Source organism: Lycium barbarum, chromosome 11 (assembly GCF_019175385.1).
Source record: "Lycium barbarum isolate Lr01 chromosome 11, ASM1917538v2, whole genome shotgun sequence".
Taxonomy (NCBI): Eukaryota; Viridiplantae; Streptophyta; class Magnoliopsida; order Solanales; family Solanaceae; genus Lycium; species Lycium barbarum.
Genome location: NC_083347.1, coordinates 111,764,627 through 111,785,097, shown reverse-complemented (window position 1 = coordinate 111,785,097; position 20,471 = coordinate 111,764,627). Strand labels below are relative to the sequence as shown.

Genomic DNA, 20,471 nt, shown 5'->3' with positions numbered 1-20,471 from the left:
TAAAGAATAGATATCCAACATTATTGTCATTCCTAGTGGTAAATTAAATTTCTTTTGTTAGCATTAGTGTTGAGTTAGTTTTGGTTTGGACTTTATTTGAGTTACTAACATCTATAGGATATGAAACTTATTAACATTCAAAATTCTAAGTTCAAGCTTGAATAATATGATAATAGATAAAAAAAAAACTACGAAAAAAAATTTAAGAAATATTTATAAATTACATTATAAATAAATATTTTTATGTATAAAATATTTTAAAAATTGAATAAATGTAATGTCGGGTTGGTTTGGTTCGGTCTGACTTTTTTTAGTTAAAACCAAACCAATTATGGTCGGGTTTTTTTTTCCAACACCAAACCAAGTCAAACCAGACCACTAGTCGGGTTTTTTTTTTTCGATTTGACTTGATTTATCAGTTTGGTGCGATTTGTCGGTTTACTTTGTACACCCCTACGGAGAAGGATCGGACTAAATGGGTACCACGACGAAGGGTTGAGTTTATGGTAAAAACAGAAAGAAGGACTTCACTTATTACTGCATACATGGATCCCAAACATCAAAAACCGAAATAAAACATGTACGCATTAGCAATAAAATTCAAGGAGCAGTGTCTCAGTAGAGTCTCGGAACCTATAAGAAAAAAGAATTGGAAAAGATAACAATGAGAGGTCTAGAACCTGTATATATGGAAGAGATGATGAATGGAAAATACCAAAGTATAAGAGAGGAAGGAGAAGAGGAAGAGATTTGTGATAATATTGGAGAACAATTATATAGAATTGTAAGTGCCCATTGAAGGAAATTAAAAAGTAGGATGACTCTTCAATCAAATATAAAATTCAAAAAAGCATAAAATAAATTATATAATGTCTTTGAGAAAGGGTAGCTTTCAATTGGGACTTTTCTTTTTGCTAGGTTAGGCAAAGAAAGGGAGAATTCAAAAAGGGACAAATGCTATACAGCACTTGTTTTACGATTTGGAAGGTTCTGAACCATGCAGTGAAACCTATAAAAGGTTCCTTTTTTTTTTTTTTTGCATGTCTACAAAAAGAGATAATATTTTAATTCATATTTTTTATATGTGGGTTTTTTGTTTATTTATGGCCAATGGGTTGTTTCAATCTGTGGCATGATTTCAGTTTTCTTTTTTCTCACTATATTATTAGCGTTGTTATTGTGTGTTGTGTTGTGATAAAAGGGATCAAATGAATTTCATTTAAATTTTCTTTCCCCGGTTATGAACTTAGCTACTAGTACTACTTAAATATATTAGCAAAAAGTTGCCAAATAGGCATGCTCTCGAAGATCGGTAGCACGGGGAAATTCACTTGGGTGAAAAAGGCCAGTAAATCTAGTTCAATCAGTAAATCAATCTAAAGAGTAAGGTTTTCAAACTAAATAAGTTTAAACAATCAGTTGTTTGTAATTCAGCATAGCATTCCAGGAACTGCAGTTTACAGTACAGTACATACACAGATGATCAACAAATTAACAACTGCTGTGCATAGAGCCATAGAAGGGGTCATCCTCGGATTTCATTGTCCAGATGCATCGATTCAAGCCCTCCGAACTAACTCAAACCTAAATCACAGGAATCTGACAATAAAGAAATCAATCTCTCCTGAGATCCATTTGTTCCCTACGAACACCATCAGCATTTAATACAACGATTTCAAGACTGTCACCCTGCAATATGCAGCACATTAAAAAAAACAGGATAATGATAAAAGTTAACTTCTCAAATAGAACTTCTCCCGGCAGCACTTATACGATTAAATCATCCGTTGAGTACCAGATCGATAGGGAAGTAAAACCTAAGAAAGCTTTGCCTCGTAAAAAGAGAGTATTCTTAAGATATCACTTGCGAGTCATTATGATTACTAGTAAGACACTCCATACTAGTAAGCAAAGCCAACGATGGAAAATACTCCCTCCATTCGCTTTTACTTGTCCATAGTGGACTTTGCACTCCCTTTAAGAAATAATAAACGAGGTATATATTTTACTATAATATCTATATTAATTGGCGTATAGTTTCAATGGACTTGGGAAACGATTTAGGTATTAGTTAATGATAAGGTAAAACAGGAAAAAAAGTTGGTTTTCTCTTGATATGCTAAAGTGGACAAGTAAATGTGAACATTTACTTCTAGTACAGTGGACAAATAAAAGTGATCAATGAGGAGCGAAAAAAAAAGAGAAGAGAAGAAAGAATAGTTGGAAAACACAGTTGCACTTAACTAACCCAAAAGTTTCATAGATATAGCTCTTAAATCTTATTGTGTCATAGGCTCATAGCATAGATATCACAGCACATAAATGACTTACAGTATATATATCCCTTTCTGTTGCTGAAGCAAAACATGTCTTCACCAAGTCAATGGCTTCTGATTCAGAAAGTGGAGTTACAGCATCCTGTGCAGGTCATGAGAACTTATTAGCAAGAAATGGAATTCTTCTTTTTTCTCGCTATTATTAGTTGGGGTTGACAGCACATGCACAAGATAATATACTTGAAAAATTGGCAAAACTAAAGTGTTGAACCAGACCTTGGCAGGTAGCAAGAGAGGGCTAGGAGACTTTAATTGGTTGTCCAGGAAAGGCATGATCAAAGTTGAACCTGAACCTTGAGAACTATACCCAACCCTCTCGTAGGATCCAACAGCATCATACGTAAAAACACAGCCCTTTCCTACGAGAATTTAAAAACAAAATAAAAATAAGCTTCTTTTCAGCCATGTATACAAATAAAACCTTGACTCAGCCTCCCATAATCTGTTACCTTCACTGTCAAGGCCGCCTAGAACATTGAATGCATAGTAAGGAAAGAAACGTTTGTAGTATAGGGTGTTTGAAAGTAGCTGCCCCATAGCTGGACAGCTCATCTGCTTATTGTGCTGATGCTGATAGGTCTATTTTCAAAAAAAATAAAAGCAGAATATCATTTCCAACATCATATTAGGAAGTGCCAATGTCTAAACAGCAGACAATTTGAAAAAGTAAACACACATAATACTTTCAATGTCATTTCCATATTAAAGCCACAAATAGAGAAAGCACATAATACTTCTTTTACTGATTAAAGAAAGAGAGAAAACACATAATATTCCTTTAAAAATTGAATGACTTACATCTAGATTGGCATAATTATAAGAAGAGTTGGAAAACAATTTATCGTATAGAGTTAAAACTGCTACAAAAATGTGAGGCATAGATAACTATGTTGGTTATTTAGGAAAATCAAAAAAGAGTTATCACGATGAATGAAAGAAGGCGCATCTTAGCTTTTTGGGTTATACAATATACCTTAAAGCTTCTTGATAAAAAACTATACACAGCATGAGCTTTCCTTTTAAAGAAAGTAGACTTCACTTAAAAACAACATAAAACATAAGCCCAAAATCCAATTATTTTCTGCTGCTTCCCCTGGTCTTCCCCCTCTCCCTGACCCACATTGCTTAGCACAACCAGTTTATTTCTCCTCTTTCCTCTCTCTATTCCATTCACATGTTCCCAAACCTTAAGTTCATTGCCAATCTTAGTAACACAACTACTTAGGCAAACTTCAAATTATAGGTCAGAAACTACAATCAAAGACTTCAAAGCTTGCTAGACAGTGTCTGCTGTTTTTGTTTTTGCAGAACATCAAGGCTAAAGCAGCATCAACAATCAAAAGAAAAATTAAGGAGAATAATACATTGCTCGGAGATTTGGTTCTCCACTGGCTTATTTTTTTACATAATAAAGTCATATTGCACAAGACTGAAGCACGGAGAAAATCAGTGAAACTGCACCTAACATGCTGCATATCAAAGTATAAAACGGAACCAATAGTTTTTGGAATTTTCAGCATTTTACCAGATGCCTTGCTGCCAAAACCTTTTGCAAGGCTCTCACGTCGGCTTGAAATCCTGAGGAGGCCAGCACACACTTGTCCGCTCTGCACATTCAGATAAAATCATTAATAAAAGTAGGATGTTTCATTAAATAAATGTTAGTCTAAAACAAAATGAAAGGAACCAAGAAGCATGATGTAATGCGGTGAATTTTTTGGCTTTCAGAAATGTGTGCTTATCCACTTCAACTATTCATGTAACAATACAGAGTAGGGATATCCAATTGTTAATCCTATAGACTGCAACCAATTGATAATGATTCAACCTTCTGGCAGTGGTTGTGTTACCCTTGCTTTTGATAATTCATCATAGATTTTGAAAGACATAGTGGGAGCAGTGGTATTCGAACCCACCGCCACTGGTTTAAAATCCTGGATCCCCTTTTCCGAGCATGGACACAAGTCAGGACTTCAAACATGGACAAGGCAAAAATTTACAAATTGCAACCTATAAAAGGATAAATACTTTACACAGGAAATGGAAGTAGACTCCTAAAATCTAGGCAATCATTAAACAGAATTAACTTTACAAAATCAGTTCTTTCAGGTACAAGCAAAATGAGTTCCTCATAAGCTTTTTAAATTCTATGTAAGACTTCTTGATAAGTATGATTATCCTACTCCAGAACACTACAATTACTACGAGATAACGTAATGTATGAGATCAAGAAAAAAGAGTAAAAAGACAACAATCAAGGAACTAAAGAATCACAAGGTAAAACAGAGAGAAAAGGGACAAATAATTTAATGGTCTTGGAGTAATTCAGACATGGAGAGGGAAAAAACTTAAGAAACGCGCCTTATAAAAGGGATAAAAATTCACACATGAAATGGGAGTAGACTCCTAAAATCTAGCAATCATTAAACAGAGTTAATTTTTCAAAACTCATCTCTTTCAGGTACAAGTGAAACGACTTCCTCATAGGCTTTATATTGAATTCTATGTAAGATCATCTTAATCAGGAAGATTATCCTACTCCAGAACACTACAATTGCCATGAGATAACGTAATGTATGAGATTCAAAAAAAGAGCAAGAAGACAACAATCCGAGGAACAAAAGAAGCACAAGGTAAAGTAGAGAAAAAAAAGGGAGGACATACAAGCTAATGATCTTGGAGTAACTCTAATATGGACAGGGCAAAAACTTAAGAAACGCGCCCTATAAAATAGTTAAATGCTTTGCACAGGTAATGGAACTCCGCCTGTGTGAGCTCGCTCACATTGCCGGTCCCAAGCCCGGATAAAGGAGGAGGGTTGCCGAGGGTCAATCGGAAACAGCCTCTCTACCCTCTCTACCCTGGTAGAGGTAAGGCTGCGTACATCTTACCCTCCCCAGACCCCACTATTGTGGGATTACACTGGGTTTGTTGTACTCTTGTACTCTTGTACTTTACACAGGTAATGGGAGTATACTCCTAAAATCTAGGAAATCATTAAACAGGGATAATTTTTCAAAAATCAATTCTTTCAGGTACAAACATTTCAACATCCTCATAAACTTTATAATAATATTATATGAAGGATTAGCTTAATAAGTATGATATCTCAGGTTCAAATCTCAGCGGACACTAGTGATTTCTTACCATCTGTCCAAGCCTTGATGGACAGTTACTCGGTACATGTGTTGGTGGGAGGTAGCAAGTATCACGGGAAATTAGGTGAGGTGGTTTTAAGAAAGGGATAATGACATTTTTTGTCCCACAGTTATGAGTAAATTCTAATTTTGGTCCTTGTAACATATGACTCTGCCCATCTAACTTTCAATTAGTTAAAATATGTGAGTTTGGTACCTCTATGTTGGAAATATGTCATATTTAGAATATTTTTAGAAGCTCATGACCTTCAAGTATGGAGTAACAATACAAGTTTAATATAACACATCCGTAATTGAATGTTAAAATTATTAATACTTCAGGAATATGTGATTTTTCACAAGCAAAGGGATCAAAAGTAAACATTTTAAGTAATTGAAGGTTAAATGTGCTTAGTCAAAGTTCATAAGGACTAATCAAAATTTACAATAACTAAGGAACCCAAAATGCTATTAACCCTATAAAAAAAGTACTCCCTCTGTCCCAATTTATGTGGACACTTTCCTTTTTAGTCTGTCTCAAAAACAATGTCACCTTTCTATAACTAGAAACAGCTTAACTTTAAAATTCTCCTATTACACTTAATGAAATGAATTTATAGCCACACAAATATCTAAGCTTTGTTTTAGACCACACATTTCAAAAGTCTTCGTTTTTTGCTTAAACTTTAATTGGGACGGAGGAAGTATGATTATCCTACTATAGAACACTAAAATTACAACGATATAACGTACGTATGAGATCAAACATAAGAACAAAAAGACAATAATTCGGGTAATGAAAGAAGCACAAGGTAAACTAGAGAGGGAAAAAAAAAGGTGACTTACAATTTAATGATCTTGGAGTAATCGCGAGTAAGAATGTTGTAGCCAGTGGACATCCTGGTATCAGCAGCAATTACACAGTAATCTGCACCTGCTATCGCAACACATGTTCTGCAACACAATATACAGATCAGATATTATATTATTAGCATCGAAATCAAAATCAACATAGTAAAAGAGGAAAGCATATAAGAGTAACAAAAATATGTAATTAAAAATTTACCCTCCATTGTTGTCATAAGATTTTGTCCCTCTTTAAATTATTATCCTTCTAGATAACATTAGATTCGAACCTAATGTTTGCTTATATATTTCTCAATTTTACAGACACAATATATCATACTATCGTCTAGCATTTGAATAACTTACAAAATCTTAGACTATGGTCTAACATTTTCGCATACGATTTTCAGTTTGCTCCAAATGAGATCTTTAGACCGTGATAAAAAAGGTCCATAAGTTGTTTTTGTTTTTAAAAAAAAGGTCATTTTCTAAATAGCTATCCAAAAAAAAAAAAAAAAATCTCTGCAAAATGTGGGCATTTGCAAAAATGACATTTTTTGAGGCCACTATTAAAATTATACAATTGACATTAGCTTGGCGTGCTGAATTCGTCCGAAAACAAAAAAAAAAATCATGCAACTATTTTGAGAGTTAAAATTTAGATGACTAAACTAATGAGGACAAAATTTAAAGAGTGGCATGAGAAAAAGGCCATATGGTGCAAATATCGAGATCAACATGTAATTAAGAATTTACCCTCCATTGTTGTCATAAGGAGACCAGTTAGCTTGTTGCTTCGTCATCGTTAGGGTTGCAAAAGAGGATTCAAATTGAAATTGCAATTGCAATTGAAGAAAGAGAAGAAAATGATGGAAAATGCCTCTTCAGCAAGAAAACTGAGTTCGGGTGCAGTAAATGGGCTGTTTTACGGGCTCCAAGTGAGGCCCAATTGTGTTTCTTTTCTTGTCAAAAAACTTGTTATTGTACGGATTGTCCCTGTTGCTCATTTAATGAAAATAATCTAACTTGCTTCACTCGGTATAACTTCTGTGACATTTATCTTTGGAAATTGAACTTTTGTTTTGCTTCTCATAAGTTCTGTAGGAATTAAGTTATGCAACATAAGTTGTGTAATATTTTCATAATTTGTTGTGGTGTTCATAAACGGGAGTTATGCTTTTCAGGGCATATGTTCTTTATCCTTTTTGAGTTAAATAACGTGCCTTTTTTGTGGAGTTTGATGTGTTTTTGGTCATTTTTATATTGAGTTTTGAAAGTTTTGCGATGTCCGGCATAACTTGTGGGAATAAAATATAAACTTATGTCGCGCGAAAAGTGTTGGAAGGTAAAAAATTAAAGACCAAAGTTTTCAGCGACAAAAATTAAAGACCACCCTGAAATAAGGACATTTGTGCAAATGACCCTTGACTTGCAAGATGTGGACTCTACTCGGGGCATTGGCATGAGCAAACCGGTGGAAGTATGAATTCCTATTTAAGTAGTGCTCTAAGTTCACGAATTTTTACATGTCTAGCCATTTTCGAAAATAACTTAAGCTGTATGAGATTGAAGTCGTTAAATATCGCGTTTGAAATTAATTAGTATAAATATATAATACTCCCTCAGTTTCAATTTAAGTGAACCTATTTCCTTTTTAGTCCGTGTCAAAACGAATGACCTCTTTCCTAATTTGGAAACAAATTCACTTTATGAAATGATTTACAGTCACACAAATACTCAAGACTTATTTTGAACCACAAGTTTCAAAAGTCTTCACTCTTTCTTAAATGTCGTGTCCAGTCAAATGGGTTCACATAAATTGAAACGATGAGAGTAATATTTTTAAGGGGACAAACTACTTGGTCCTTAAGGAGAGAAGACTTTGTTTACATGCACTGACAATAAAAGAAGAAAATGATAGGCTATTGATAGTCAATACTTGGTTCTTAAGGAGAGAAGACATACTACATTATAATTATAATCAAGTAATACTGTACCATCGATTAGATAGACTCCCATCGATTAGATAGACTCCTTCATGATTTATAAGGTAATATTGTGTCATATTCTATGAAAGGCTTTTTTGCCTTCTATGTAGTTTTTACTTCCCCAATTGGCAATCCCTTTTCTTCCTCATTTTCTTTAATCCCATTTTCTTCACTTTCTTTCTTCTCATCAACTGACTCCACTTGAGTTATTTCCACTTTCTTAGCCTTTTCCTCTTCTTTCTCTTGTATCTTTTTGTGAAGAAAATTAATCAACCCCTTAAGTGCATCCTCAACTTCATCTTCCTTCAATAATTGCTCTGCCACTTCTGCTGGTGTCACATTTGCTGTGTCAATTAATTCCTCAATTTCTTTGAACAATTTATGATCTTTAATTCCTAAGTAATTAGCAGCAAGAAGTTTGAAGCCACAAGGTGTGCAATATGACATGTGAATGTGCACGTCCATTCTTCCAGGTCGTAATAGTGCAGGGTCGAGTTTCTCTACGTGATTTGTTGTGAAAATTATGATTCTTTCGTCTCCACAGCTCGACCATAGTCCATCAATAAAATTCAGTAAACCTGACAAGGTCACCTACAATAAAAAAAAAAAAATATTAGTAAGGGAAAGTATTACAATACACTAATACTAAATCCAAATTTTCCCAATAATCGACTCTTAAGCTGTTCAAGAAAATCAGAAATTAATGGAGGGTGAAATTATTGTTCCATGTTAGTAAAATCTGCAAAAAGGAAAATTCGACTAATCCTTAGGGAGGGGACGCATTCCAATCCCTTTCACACTCATGTCACGTCAAACTACTGCAACCAAAATAAAAAGGCCATTACATCCTACCCAATTTATGGTACTAATTGATTAGTTATCCTTAAACTTGGAAAAGCAAGGAGGATCAAAACCCGTTGTTTTCCACTTGGGTACGCCCCGACTACAAATTTTATACTACCCTATAGCCCCAATATTTTATTGTGTATACAAACATTTCTATTTAATCATTTCCTATTCGAAACACACTGCAACTATTAATCTCAGTTTATACTTAGTAGGAAAAGTAAGATAGGAAATGGAAGACTAATTTACCTTGCTTTCTTGCTGATTAAAACCATTTGAATGAACAACAACAGCTCGATTAGCCAAATTATCTTGCAAGTCAATGGTACAATCAATGTCCTCTACCACCAAAATGGACTTATTGGCCGTACCAACCAACAACTTCCTTAATTCCGAGTTACTCCTCAGCACAGTCAACTCCAAATCATATATATCAAAGTTCAAATAATTCGCCATCGCAGCAATTAAACTAGATTTCCCGGTCCCCGGAGGACCATACAACAAATACCCTCTTTTCCATGCCTTCCCTACTTTCCTATAATGCTCTTTCCGCTTCACAAATCTCTCCAAATCCTTCAAGATCATGTCTTTCTGGTCCGATTCCATTGCGATTGTCTCAAAAGTGGCGGGATGATCAAGATTCACCGGCTTCCACATGTCACGTAAACAGCACATGGCTTCATAATCCACAGTGTGAATCTTGATCGTCTTGTTTTCGTGTTTTTGTAATTTTGCTTCTTTCATGATGTATGGAAAGTAAGAATTAAGGACAAGGTTCTTGTTTTTCTTGTGAAATGTCAATTCAAAGGACCTGATTTCAGATTTTAATGTGGAATTCATGTCCCTGGGATTGTAGAAGTGTTTAGACACTGTGTGTTTGCAGAGCCAAATCCATTTGAATGTTTGTCCATTGTAAACATCTATCACCTGTTGGAATAAAACCTTGAGATTAAAATTTAAAAACAATCTTAAGATTAAAAATACGTGAATTCACATCGGACAAATTCTGTAGCTAAAAAGTAAAATCCGTACAAAATAAATGCGAAAACTTACCTAAACTCATTAATATGGACTATATTTCAAATCAAAACATGAAATTGGAAAAGTCACTTTTCCAATGGTGGACTATTAAAAGGGGCAAAAAAAAAAAAAAAAACATAGATCTGATCGGGAGAACATACCCCTATTTATATTATACATACATAGTTTCTTCGTTTCTAATTTAGCAAATTAAGCTGGCAAATCTACACATAAAACACATTATGATGTGTCTAAAGTATGTCTTATGTTCATTTAACTTAATTCTAATTCAAATTCAACTGATCTATCATTAAATTAGAAATTAGATCAGCGTATCTACACATAAAAACACATACCTTATGATGTCTCTTGTGCTTACTTAACTTTAGGGATATAAGGCACTATTACCGCCGAACTTTGATCGCAGTTGCTACGACACACCTTACCTTTTCAGGGGTACTATTACCCTCCTAAACTTTTTTAAAACAGAATAATTACCTCCCTGAAACTAGATATTTACTCTGTTATAGGAGAGTGACATACACTTTCCTTGCACATGTATATTTATTGTTTGCTATTTTTTTAATAATTCTTTTCTCTTACGTGGCAATTTTTAAAAAAAATTGAAAAACTGAATTTCTTTTAAAAAAATGAAATTTTTTGATTTTTTTAAAATATGGAAAAAATAGATTTCTTTTTTAAAATGGAAAACTAGATTTTAATTTTTTTTTTAAATCTAGATTATCATGATTTCATTTTTTTAGGACACTTTTATTTTTTAAATAAAATATGGAAAAAGTTTTTGTTCTTGTCAAAGTGTGAAAAAACTGATTTTTTATAAAAAAAAATGGAAAACTAATTATTATTTTAAAATGTGGAAAACCCGTTTTTAAACTAAATCTGGAAAACTAGATTTTTTTTCAGATGTAAAAAAAAAAAAAAACAGTTTTGAAAAAAACTTTAAACTTTAATGATAATTAATTAGGTGTAATTAAATGTGAAAAATCCAATTAAAAAATGACACGTGTCATATTTTTATACTTCTAACTCTACCAAAAAGAGTGAAATATACTCTATTTGTCACGTCAGCGTTTAGGGTGATAGTTATTCTGTTTTAAAAAAGTTCAAGAGGTAATAAGACTCTGAAAAGATAAGGTGTATTGTAACAACTTTGGCCTAAGTTCAGGGTAACGATGCCTTATCCATTTAACTTTAAACATTAGCAAACTACTTTTTGTTTAGGCCAAACTTTTTATGATAACAAATAGTATTAAACATGCAACTATCGTTACATATAGGGTAAAAGTGCAAATATACCCCTCAACTTTGCCATTTAGGGTAGATATACACCTGTTAAAAAAGTAGTATATATCTTTACTATTACAAAATGGTGTAAATATACCCTTTTCGTAATAGAATTTTAAAAAAAAATCATTTAACTTATGTTTTAATTAAAAAAAAAATGTCATGTCGCTTTAAAAAAAGGTCTAGAGTAGACATATTTATCTAACGGCACATGGTAATTTGTTTTTTGATGAATCGGGACTGATTCATTTAAAAAAACATCTCTGTGACTTTAAAAAAAGATAAGTCTACCAATTTTCTTAAACGAATCATACCCGACTCACCAGAAAAAAATTATCATGTTGCTTTAGAAAAATACGTCTACTAAAAAAAGGGTAGATTTTTTTTAAAGCCACGTAGTATTTTTTTTAATTAAAAAATAAATTAAATAATTTTAAAAAATCTGTCACCAGAAAAGGTATATTTGCACCATTTTTGTAGCAAAATTGAGGGATATATTTGCCCCTTTTTCCTTATATACATATGCAAGACATTACCTCCTCATTCCGTTCCATCGTGATGTTGAAATTCTTCTCCTTCTCAGGCTTACTGACTTTGAGTCGATGGATGTTAGGGGACAACTTGTTGCCCAAATAGATCACAGCAGCTTCATAAATTTCGTTGTTGACAAGTCCATCAAATTCGTCAATCACCATCGTCAGCTGATTTGAGAACTTAGTGAAGATATTTCTGAGTCCAAAGTAGAGATATTCATGGAGTTCCGGGGGAATATAGTCGTGGACTATCGTACGGACCAACATAGCTGTCGCAGCAACAGAGCCTACTGTCGATAAAACAGTCTTGGTTAGGGCCATTTTCGATTCTGCCGATGAAGAGGACATGTTTTAAAGGGCTTTTGGCTAATGAGAGTTCAAGTTTTGCTATTAGTGTTGGTGTTATGTGCCTATTTTGTGATAAAATAGTAAGCAATATGTGGATTCTTGATTACTCTTCTTTGAAGGTGAAGGAAAATAGGGTGCAATGGCAATTGAGGAAAATGCTAAATTTATAGGAAAATCACGTGAAGGAAATAACAAAAACTGAGGAAGAATTTGGCGGAGGAACTTGGAAAAAGACAAACAATAGTAGTAGTTGGTATTGACTGCGTAGACTTTGAAAAAATGTGCCGACTAGAATTTCTTGCAGTGGGAGGAGAGGCCAATCGGGTTCGTAAAATTAACGTAAGTTAACATAAGTAAAAACTTCACAGTCAACAATATATTAAAAAAAAAATTGAATTTCGTAATATAAATACAGGGTCTTAAAAGATGTTACTGGGTTCACGTGAATTCATATTTTAAGGGCTAGATCTGCATTACAGCTTATAGTTAACATCTTCAATATTGCAACTGCAGGATCTATGGGCAGAGCTGTTAGAACAAGAATGATAATAATAAAAGAAATCCAAAATAAACTTGCTTGGCTTAGGAACATGCTTCGAAAGAAGCGTACCTGACACCAAGTTCTTCCGAATTTCAGGAACATGCAATACGTCCATCAGCGTGACTATCTTTCCGGAAGTAAACTTCAATTCAACAGTTCCTTTTCCCACAACCTTAGCAGAGGACGAGTTTTCCATATACAAAACTTTATCGTCCCCCACTAATTCATAGGTCTTGAAAGCATTTCGATCACCTGATATATGACGAGTTGTGCCAGTGTCTATCCACCATTCCACTTGATTTCCTACTACAAATGCTTCGGTAGCCATTGCTACAAATTCATCTTTTCCATGATTATTTGCCTTTTCTTTCTTCTTTTCAGCTTTAAGAATTTTAAAATCACGCGCATAGTGATCAAATTTGTGACAGTGGTAACATTCAACCGACTTAGAATTGGTACTAGTACGCTTAAAATTCGTACTTCTCTTTGCCTTCGGAATTTTCTTATTAACAGATTCCTTCTTGGTTGATTTTTCTTCAACCACATGAGCTTTCATGACGGGTTCCTTCAAAATATTATTATCACGATATCGAGTCTCTTGTTCAATTTGCAAATGCTGCAACAATTGCTCAAGAGTCAAATCTTCCTTCTTGTGTAAGAGTTTGCTTTTGTATTCTTTCCAAGAGGAAGGAAGTTTCGAGACAATAGCACCAACATGAAAATTTTCATCAAGAGCAATTCCAGAGATAGCAATTTTATTAGCTATAAGTTGGAATTCTTGCACTTGTTCAGTGATTGACTTATCATCAACCAGTTTGAACTCCATATAGTTTGAAACAAGAAATTTCTTTGAACTCGCCTCTTCTGCCAAATAGATATTTTGGAGAGCGTCCCAAATATCCTTAGAAAATTTGCACTTGGTATAATATTGATCATAAAATTTGTTGGACATTCCTTCAAGAATATAATTCTTACATAAATAATCATCATCTTTCCACTTGGCAATTTGTTCTTTAATCAAAGTAGTCTCGTCAGTTGCTACCTCGGAACCAGGAGCATTAGGACAAGGTTGTTCAAGAACATATGCCAACTTCAATCGTCTTAAAAAGAATTCCATCTTTCCACGCCATCTAGGAAAGTCTTTGCCATCGAATATTTCAAAATTAGGATTAGGTAGAGATGGAACACCATTCAATGTTGATGTAGTAGCCATAGAGACAACTATCTTCAAACTGTTACTTCATTTAAAATAAAGTAACAGTGAATGGTAAAAACTGGTAATTTTTTCTACTTCAGTGAACGAATCTTGAACTGTTACTTCATTTAAAATCTCTTACCTTTTGTAAGAGAACTGTTAGAATAAGAATGATAATAATAAAAGAAATTCAAAATAAACTTGCTTGGCTTAGAGGCACGTTAAGACGTTTCTTGAAGATAGTTGGAGTCTCTCCCACGAGCAAACGGAAGAATAAATAACAACTCTATCTTCGGGATTCAACTAAGCCACAACAAGTAGCATTCAAGAAAGTTGCTCTTCTATTCTTGAATTGGTGATTTCACCTTTTGATCAATGTCTCTCTAAAGTTTTAAGGGAAAATTGTTTTCTTCAAGTGCTTGCCTTTTCCAAAAGAATGAAACACTATTTATAGGATAAAAATTACACAACATAAAAGTTTTCATTAAATAGGATTTAAAATAGGTTCATGAATTTTTCTTAAAATACATGCAACTTTCATGTAACTTTCAAGAACCTAAAACGTAAAATACTAAATGAAGAATGTATCTTCAAATTCACATTCATTTAGTTTGGAAAACTTTTATCAGATGAAATATTTCAAAATTAATTAAAACATTAACTTAACAATCCCCCCACTTGTTTCAAGAACTTTTGAAAATATTTTTGAGACATTAATCTAGTAATATGCATCAATAATGGTGTCTTTTGGACTTGAACCATTAGCTAGTGAATACATTCTAAATCATTGACTACTTAGTGAACGAATCTTGAACTAAGTAGATCATTAAATGAAGTAGAAAAATTTCCACGCACATTACTATGTTCCGGTGAAAATCGTAATCCTTTGACACCTTACGGTCATGTGTCCTGAATCCTTTAAACTAAGTACTTTAAGATTTCCCTGTTAAAAATCTTATTGAAGCGGCCTTCACTTCGCACTTAGCGCGGTGAATTCATCAAGAGTAACTTTGCAAGCGCGGTGAATTCATCAAGAGTAACTTTGCATACTCCGACCAAATAGTCTATGAATTCATTAAGAGAATTTAATCTCATCTTCCTTTACAGCAAAGTGTCGGTAAATCTATCAAGAGGGTTCCTACACACTCCAACCGATACCGGTTTATAGAATTATTAAGAGAATATAATCTCATCCTCCTCTACAGTAGGAATATTGGTAAATCTATCAAGAGTCGTCATACTAACTCCAACCGAGATCGGTCTTATAGATTTATTAAGAGAATAGAATCTCAATTTGTGCACATTTACTCACTCTTTGAAGAAATGGAAATTTTATTGATGTGCTCCACAATTGTAACTTTACTTGTTTTTCCCTTTGAACCTAAGATTACATCATTAGGTAGGGTTACCATAAAGTACAATTAATTTACGACAGACTTTATTCCCATCCCTTTACAAGTTTCCATTTCTAACTCTTTGCCTAATCCTTTAGACAAAGGATCTGCTAGATTAAATCTGGACTTCACATATTGAAGCGATATTATGCCATCCTCCAATAGTCTTCTCACATGATTGTGTTTGAGACGAACTTGCCTCGATTTGCCATTGTAACAATCACTTGAAGCCCGAAAAATAGCAGCTTTATTATCACAATAGATAGTCAAAGGTGGCATTGGCTTACTCCACATAGGAATATCTATTAGCATACTTCGAAGCCAGTCAGCTTCTTCTCCAGCAGAAGACATAGCTATAAATTTTGACTCCATGGTTGAGTGAGTAATACATGTCTGCTTCTTTGATTTCCAAGAGATTGCTGCTCCGGCCAAAGTGAAAATCCAAGTAGTAATAGATTTAGAGTCATTTGGATCAGAATTCCAAGTAGCATCACTATAGCCTTCAATAACTGCTGGAAAGGTAGAATAATGTAGGCCATTATTAATCGTGCCCTTTAGATATCTTAAAACACGAATTAAGGCATTCCAATGTTCAACTCCGGGGTTACTGGTAAACTTGCTCAAAGTTCCTACTGCATAACCAATATCTGGCCTGGTACAATGCATGGCATAGATAAGACTCCCAACAATCTGAGAATACGTCAATTGATTAAGAACGTCACTAGAGTTTCGCACTAGTTTAATGCTAGGATCAAATGGTGTAGGAGCAGACTTTTCATCAAAATGACCAAACCTCTTCAGAACTTTCTCAATATAACTTGCTTGAGTAAGAGTTAAACCATTAGCTGATCTCACAAATTTAATGCCCAAAATTACATCAACTTCTCCAAGATCCATCATTTCAAATTGAGAAGCAAGAAATGATTTTGTTTCTTTAACTCTTTCAATATCAGTTCCAAAGATCAACATGTCATCCACATAGAGACAGATTATAACTCCAGAATTTTCTTGAAATTTACTGAATATGCATATATCGCCACCATTGATTGAGTAGCCATTAGAAATTATGGCCTTTTCTAAATTTCTCATGCCATTGCTTTGGAGCTTGTTTTAATCCATAAAGAGATTTAAGAAGCTTACAAACTTTATGTTCCTGACCAGGAATGATAAACCCCTCTGGTTGTTTCATGTAAACTTCTTCATCTAGATCTCCATTCAAAAACGCAGTCTTCACATCCATTTGATGAATTATTATATTATGAATTGCTGCTAAAGCAATCAAGAGCCAAATAGATGTCATCCGAGCTACAGGTGCAAAGGTATCAAAATAATCAATATCTTTCATTTGAGTAAAACCTTTTGCTACCAAGCGAGCTTTGTACTTATCTATAGTACCATCAGATTTTAATTTCTTCCTAAATATCCATCTACAACCAATAGGTTTACACCCAGGAGGAAGATTTGATAAAATCCATGTATTATTTGACATGATGGAATGTATTTCATCATCAATAGCTTCACGCCAAAAAGGAGCATCATGGGAAGATACTGCTTCAGCGTAACTTTCAGGATCTTTTTCAACCAAATAAACTTGAAAATCAGGTCCAAAGTTCTTTGGTTGGGCTGATCTTATACTGCGCCTCAGATGACTTTCTTCCACGGACTCTACTGTTTTCCTTTTAAGAGGAGATGTAAAAGAACTTGCATCTTGTTCTAAAGATTTTTTCTTAGGAAATATATGCTCAAAAAAGTTAGCATGTAAGGATTCAATAATTGTGAGGACTTGGAATCTCAAGATTTAAGAATCTATAAGCCTTACTGGTCTGAGAATAACCAATAAACACACAATCTACTCCTCTATAGCCAACCTTAGCCAAATGTTGATCTGGTAATCTAACATGAGCCAAACAACCCCATACTTTAAAATAATTTATATTTGGCTTTCGGTTCTTCCAAAGTTCATAAGGGGATGCCTCAAGTTTCTTGGAAGGTATTCGATTCAAAATATGACAGGCTGAAAATAAGGCTTCAGTCCACAAATTTCCAGGCATACCAGATCCATAAAGCATAGAATTAACCATTTCTATGAAAGTCCTATTTTTTCTTTCTGCTACACCATTTTGTTGTGGTGTATAAGATGTAGTCAATTGTTTTTCAATGCCTTCTTTTTCACAAAAATCAATAAAATCTGATTTTATTGAGAACTGAAGAATAAATAACAACTCTATCTTCGGGATTTAACTAAGCCACAACAAGTAACATTCAAGAAAGTTGCTCTTCTATTCTTGAATTGAAGAAACAGTTCTGAAAATAAAGTAACAACTGATAATTTTTTCTACTTCATTTAATGATCTACTCAGTTCAAGATTCGTTCACTAAGTAGTCAATGATTTAGAATGTATTCACTAGCTAATGGTTCAAGTCCAAAAGACACCATTATTGATGCATATTACTAGATTAATGTCTCAAAAATATTTTCAAAATTTCTTGAAACAAGTGGGGGATTGTTAAGTTAATGTTTTAATTAATTTTGAAACATTTCATCTGATAAAAGTTTTTCAAACTAAATGAATGTGAATTTGAAAATACATTCTTCATTTAGTATTTTACGTTGTAGGTTCTTGAAAGTTACATGAAAGTTGGATGTATTTTAAGAAAAATTCATGAACCTATTTTAAATCCTATTTAATGAAAACTTTTATGTTATGTAATTTTTATCCTATAAATAGTGTTTCATTCTTTTGGAAAAGGCAAACACTTGAAGAAAACATTTTCCCCTAAAAACTTTAGAGACATTGATCAAAAGGTGAAATCACCAATTCAAGAATAGAAGAGCAACTTTCTTGAATAATACTTGTTGTGGCTTAGTTGAATCCCGAAGATAGAGTTATTATTTATTCTTCTGTTTGCTCGTAGGAGAGACTCCAACTATCTTCAAGAAACGTCTTAACGTGCCTCTAAGCCAAGCAAGTTTATTTTGGATTTCTTTTATTATTATCATCCTTATTCTAACAAGAGCTACAACTGACGAAGGATAATCAGTTGAACACCTTTCGCTAAAACAAATTATGTGTATAAGTCAAATATTACATTCGCACACACATACATATTATAGTAAATCTTGAAGACCCTAAAATTCCTGACTTTACTGCTATGGGCATAACATATTTCTATTTGCCTATTCATAAAAGATAATAAGGGAAAATGCAGAGCCAACATGAATAAAGATAATTGGATTACGTCTTTTGCCAATAAATCAATTGCAGTGTCTACGTAGCAGAGTTAAAACTGATGATGAACAATCAGTTGAACATCTTTATAGAGTGTTTATAGGACAAATATTACTTTTTGAGTGCAGTGACAGATATTATAGTAAATTTGAATGCCTTAACGAAATTCCGGACTTTACTACTATTGGTATGACATGTTTCTATTTGCCAATTCATAAAAGATAATAGGGGAAAATGCCAAGTCAACACTAACAGAGATTATTGGAAAATAAGTCGAAGAAGCTTCGGGATTGCAACATAATACTTTACAAATTTTGTAAATTAGCACTCCTTTTAGTCAAACCCCACAGATTACTCAATAAGCACCAGAAAATTAGTGTATTTATTATTCTCTTGACTTGACTCTAAATTAAATAGGGACTCTCTGAAGTGTAAATAGGGTGTTAAGTTGATGGATCTGTTCAAGTTTAACGCGCTAGAACGAATAAAATTAATCAATAGTCATATTTCGACCCGTCTAAAATTTGGTTGGGTACTTATAAATACAAAAATAGGATTATTTCTCATTGATCTTTAGCTTGTCTCTGTTTAAACTGTTCAGCCGCCTTATTGGATTGACGAACCATTGGATTCAATTTATCTTTAAATTGTTCACATATGTTGCTGGATTGGCAAAACTTACCTTATTTACAAGTCATGCCGAGCAAGACAGTGTTCTAAATATAATCTTCACTCTATCTACTCTCCCGTCCCAATTTATGTGAGATATAGTTTGACTAGGCACATAGTTTAAGAAAAAAAAGAAACTTTTGAAATATGTGATCTAAAACAAGTCATGAATATTTATGTGGCTGTAAATCATTTCATTAAGGGTAAAAATGAGAAGTTTTAAGTTATATTACTGAGAAAATACATCGCTACCCCGTTGATCTTGTACGTTATATTTAAAAAGACCGTTTAAGCCACCTAGGATAGTGAGTGTAGCTCAATCTCCTTAAGAGCGTGAGAGAAATAAAAAATAAAAAAATGAACATCCTTTCGTTTATTAAAATTACTAGTAGATTTGTCCGCGCTTCGTTAAATTTATTATCAGAAAGAAAAAAACTTAAAAATAACATATACTCCAATTTGATTTATATATCCTTTGCACGCTTCTGTGCATTGTATAGTTAGTTATATATCAGTATCAATGAAGCTTATTTAAGTTTTATCTTGCCATTTAAAGCATGCTTTTATGAGATATATACATTTAATTTAGCAACTACAACATATATTAGAGATAATAATCACTAAGTAGCTAGCTAATATTTTAAACTGAAAAATATCAGTTAATAAGAAACATGATAATTGTCTGATATTTGATTATGCACTTCACCAACTGAAATATAAAATATTCGTTAATAGTTTAAATCTTAAAGAAGAGAAGGAACCAAAATCAATTTCACTTAAATCCTAACAATTAAAAATAATTACCACCTACTCTATAATTGTAGTTCTTTTTCCTCATACTAAGATTAGACTTCGTACTCTTCTATATTATTGGCATATTTGAATCTTCTCAAATAGCTTACGATGTGAGTTTCAATCATCTCTACTCTCTAGCACAGACAAAAACCTCAATTATTTTTAATTGTCAAACAAACTACAAACTAATTAACTGGATACCCTTCTGGAAATCTCTTATGCATCACCCTCATTATTGCCATTATATATGAGGGTGTGCAAAAACTGGTTTAACCGATAAATCGAAAC

The 20,471-nt window shown here is 33.4% G+C and overlaps 3 protein-coding genes across 4 annotated transcripts; all 3 read right to left on the bottom strand.

Annotated features, from left to right (window-relative positions):
• Positions 1–1,371: 1,371 nt before the first annotated feature.
• On the bottom strand, positions 1,372–7,239 carry LOC132618395 (proteasome subunit beta type-1-like). 2 transcript variants are annotated; one of them, XM_060333454.1, is made up of 7 exons: positions 7,076–7,239; positions 6,320–6,427; positions 3,862–3,943; positions 2,786–2,915; positions 2,553–2,695; positions 2,332–2,418; positions 1,372–1,689 (listed from the first exon to the last, which is right to left on the bottom strand). In XM_060333454.1, exons 1-7 carry the CDS (start codon positions 7,120–7,122, stop codon positions 1,615–1,617), a joined length of 672 nt encoding a protein of 223 aa, XP_060189437.1. In that variant the 5' UTR covers positions 7,123–7,239; the 3' UTR covers positions 1,372–1,614. The 2 variants fall into 2 exon arrangements, with proteins under 2 accessions (XP_060189437.1, XP_060189438.1); XM_060333455.1 differs by lacking the exon at positions 7,076–7,239 and adding an exon at positions 6,540–6,588.
• A 919-nt stretch (positions 7,240–8,158) lies between these two features.
• On the bottom strand, positions 8,159–12,546 carry LOC132619066 (AAA-ATPase At3g50940-like). The gene is made up of 3 exons (XM_060334039.1): positions 12,015–12,546; positions 9,403–10,080; positions 8,159–8,898 (listed from the first exon to the last, which is right to left on the bottom strand). Exons 1-3 carry the CDS (start codon positions 12,357–12,359, stop codon positions 8,410–8,412), a joined length of 1,512 nt encoding a protein of 503 aa, XP_060190022.1. The 5' UTR covers positions 12,360–12,546; the 3' UTR covers positions 8,159–8,409.
• Positions 12,547–12,807: 261 nt separating this feature from the next.
• On the bottom strand, positions 12,808–14,113 carry LOC132620125 (uncharacterized). The gene is made up of 2 exons (XM_060334825.1): positions 12,970–14,113; positions 12,808–12,887 (listed from the first exon to the last, which is right to left on the bottom strand). The coding sequence occupies exons 1-2, from the start codon at positions 14,111–14,113 to the stop codon at positions 12,808–12,810; spliced, it is 1,224 nt and encodes a 407-aa protein (XP_060190808.1).
• Positions 14,114–20,471: the final 6,358 nt, after the last annotated feature.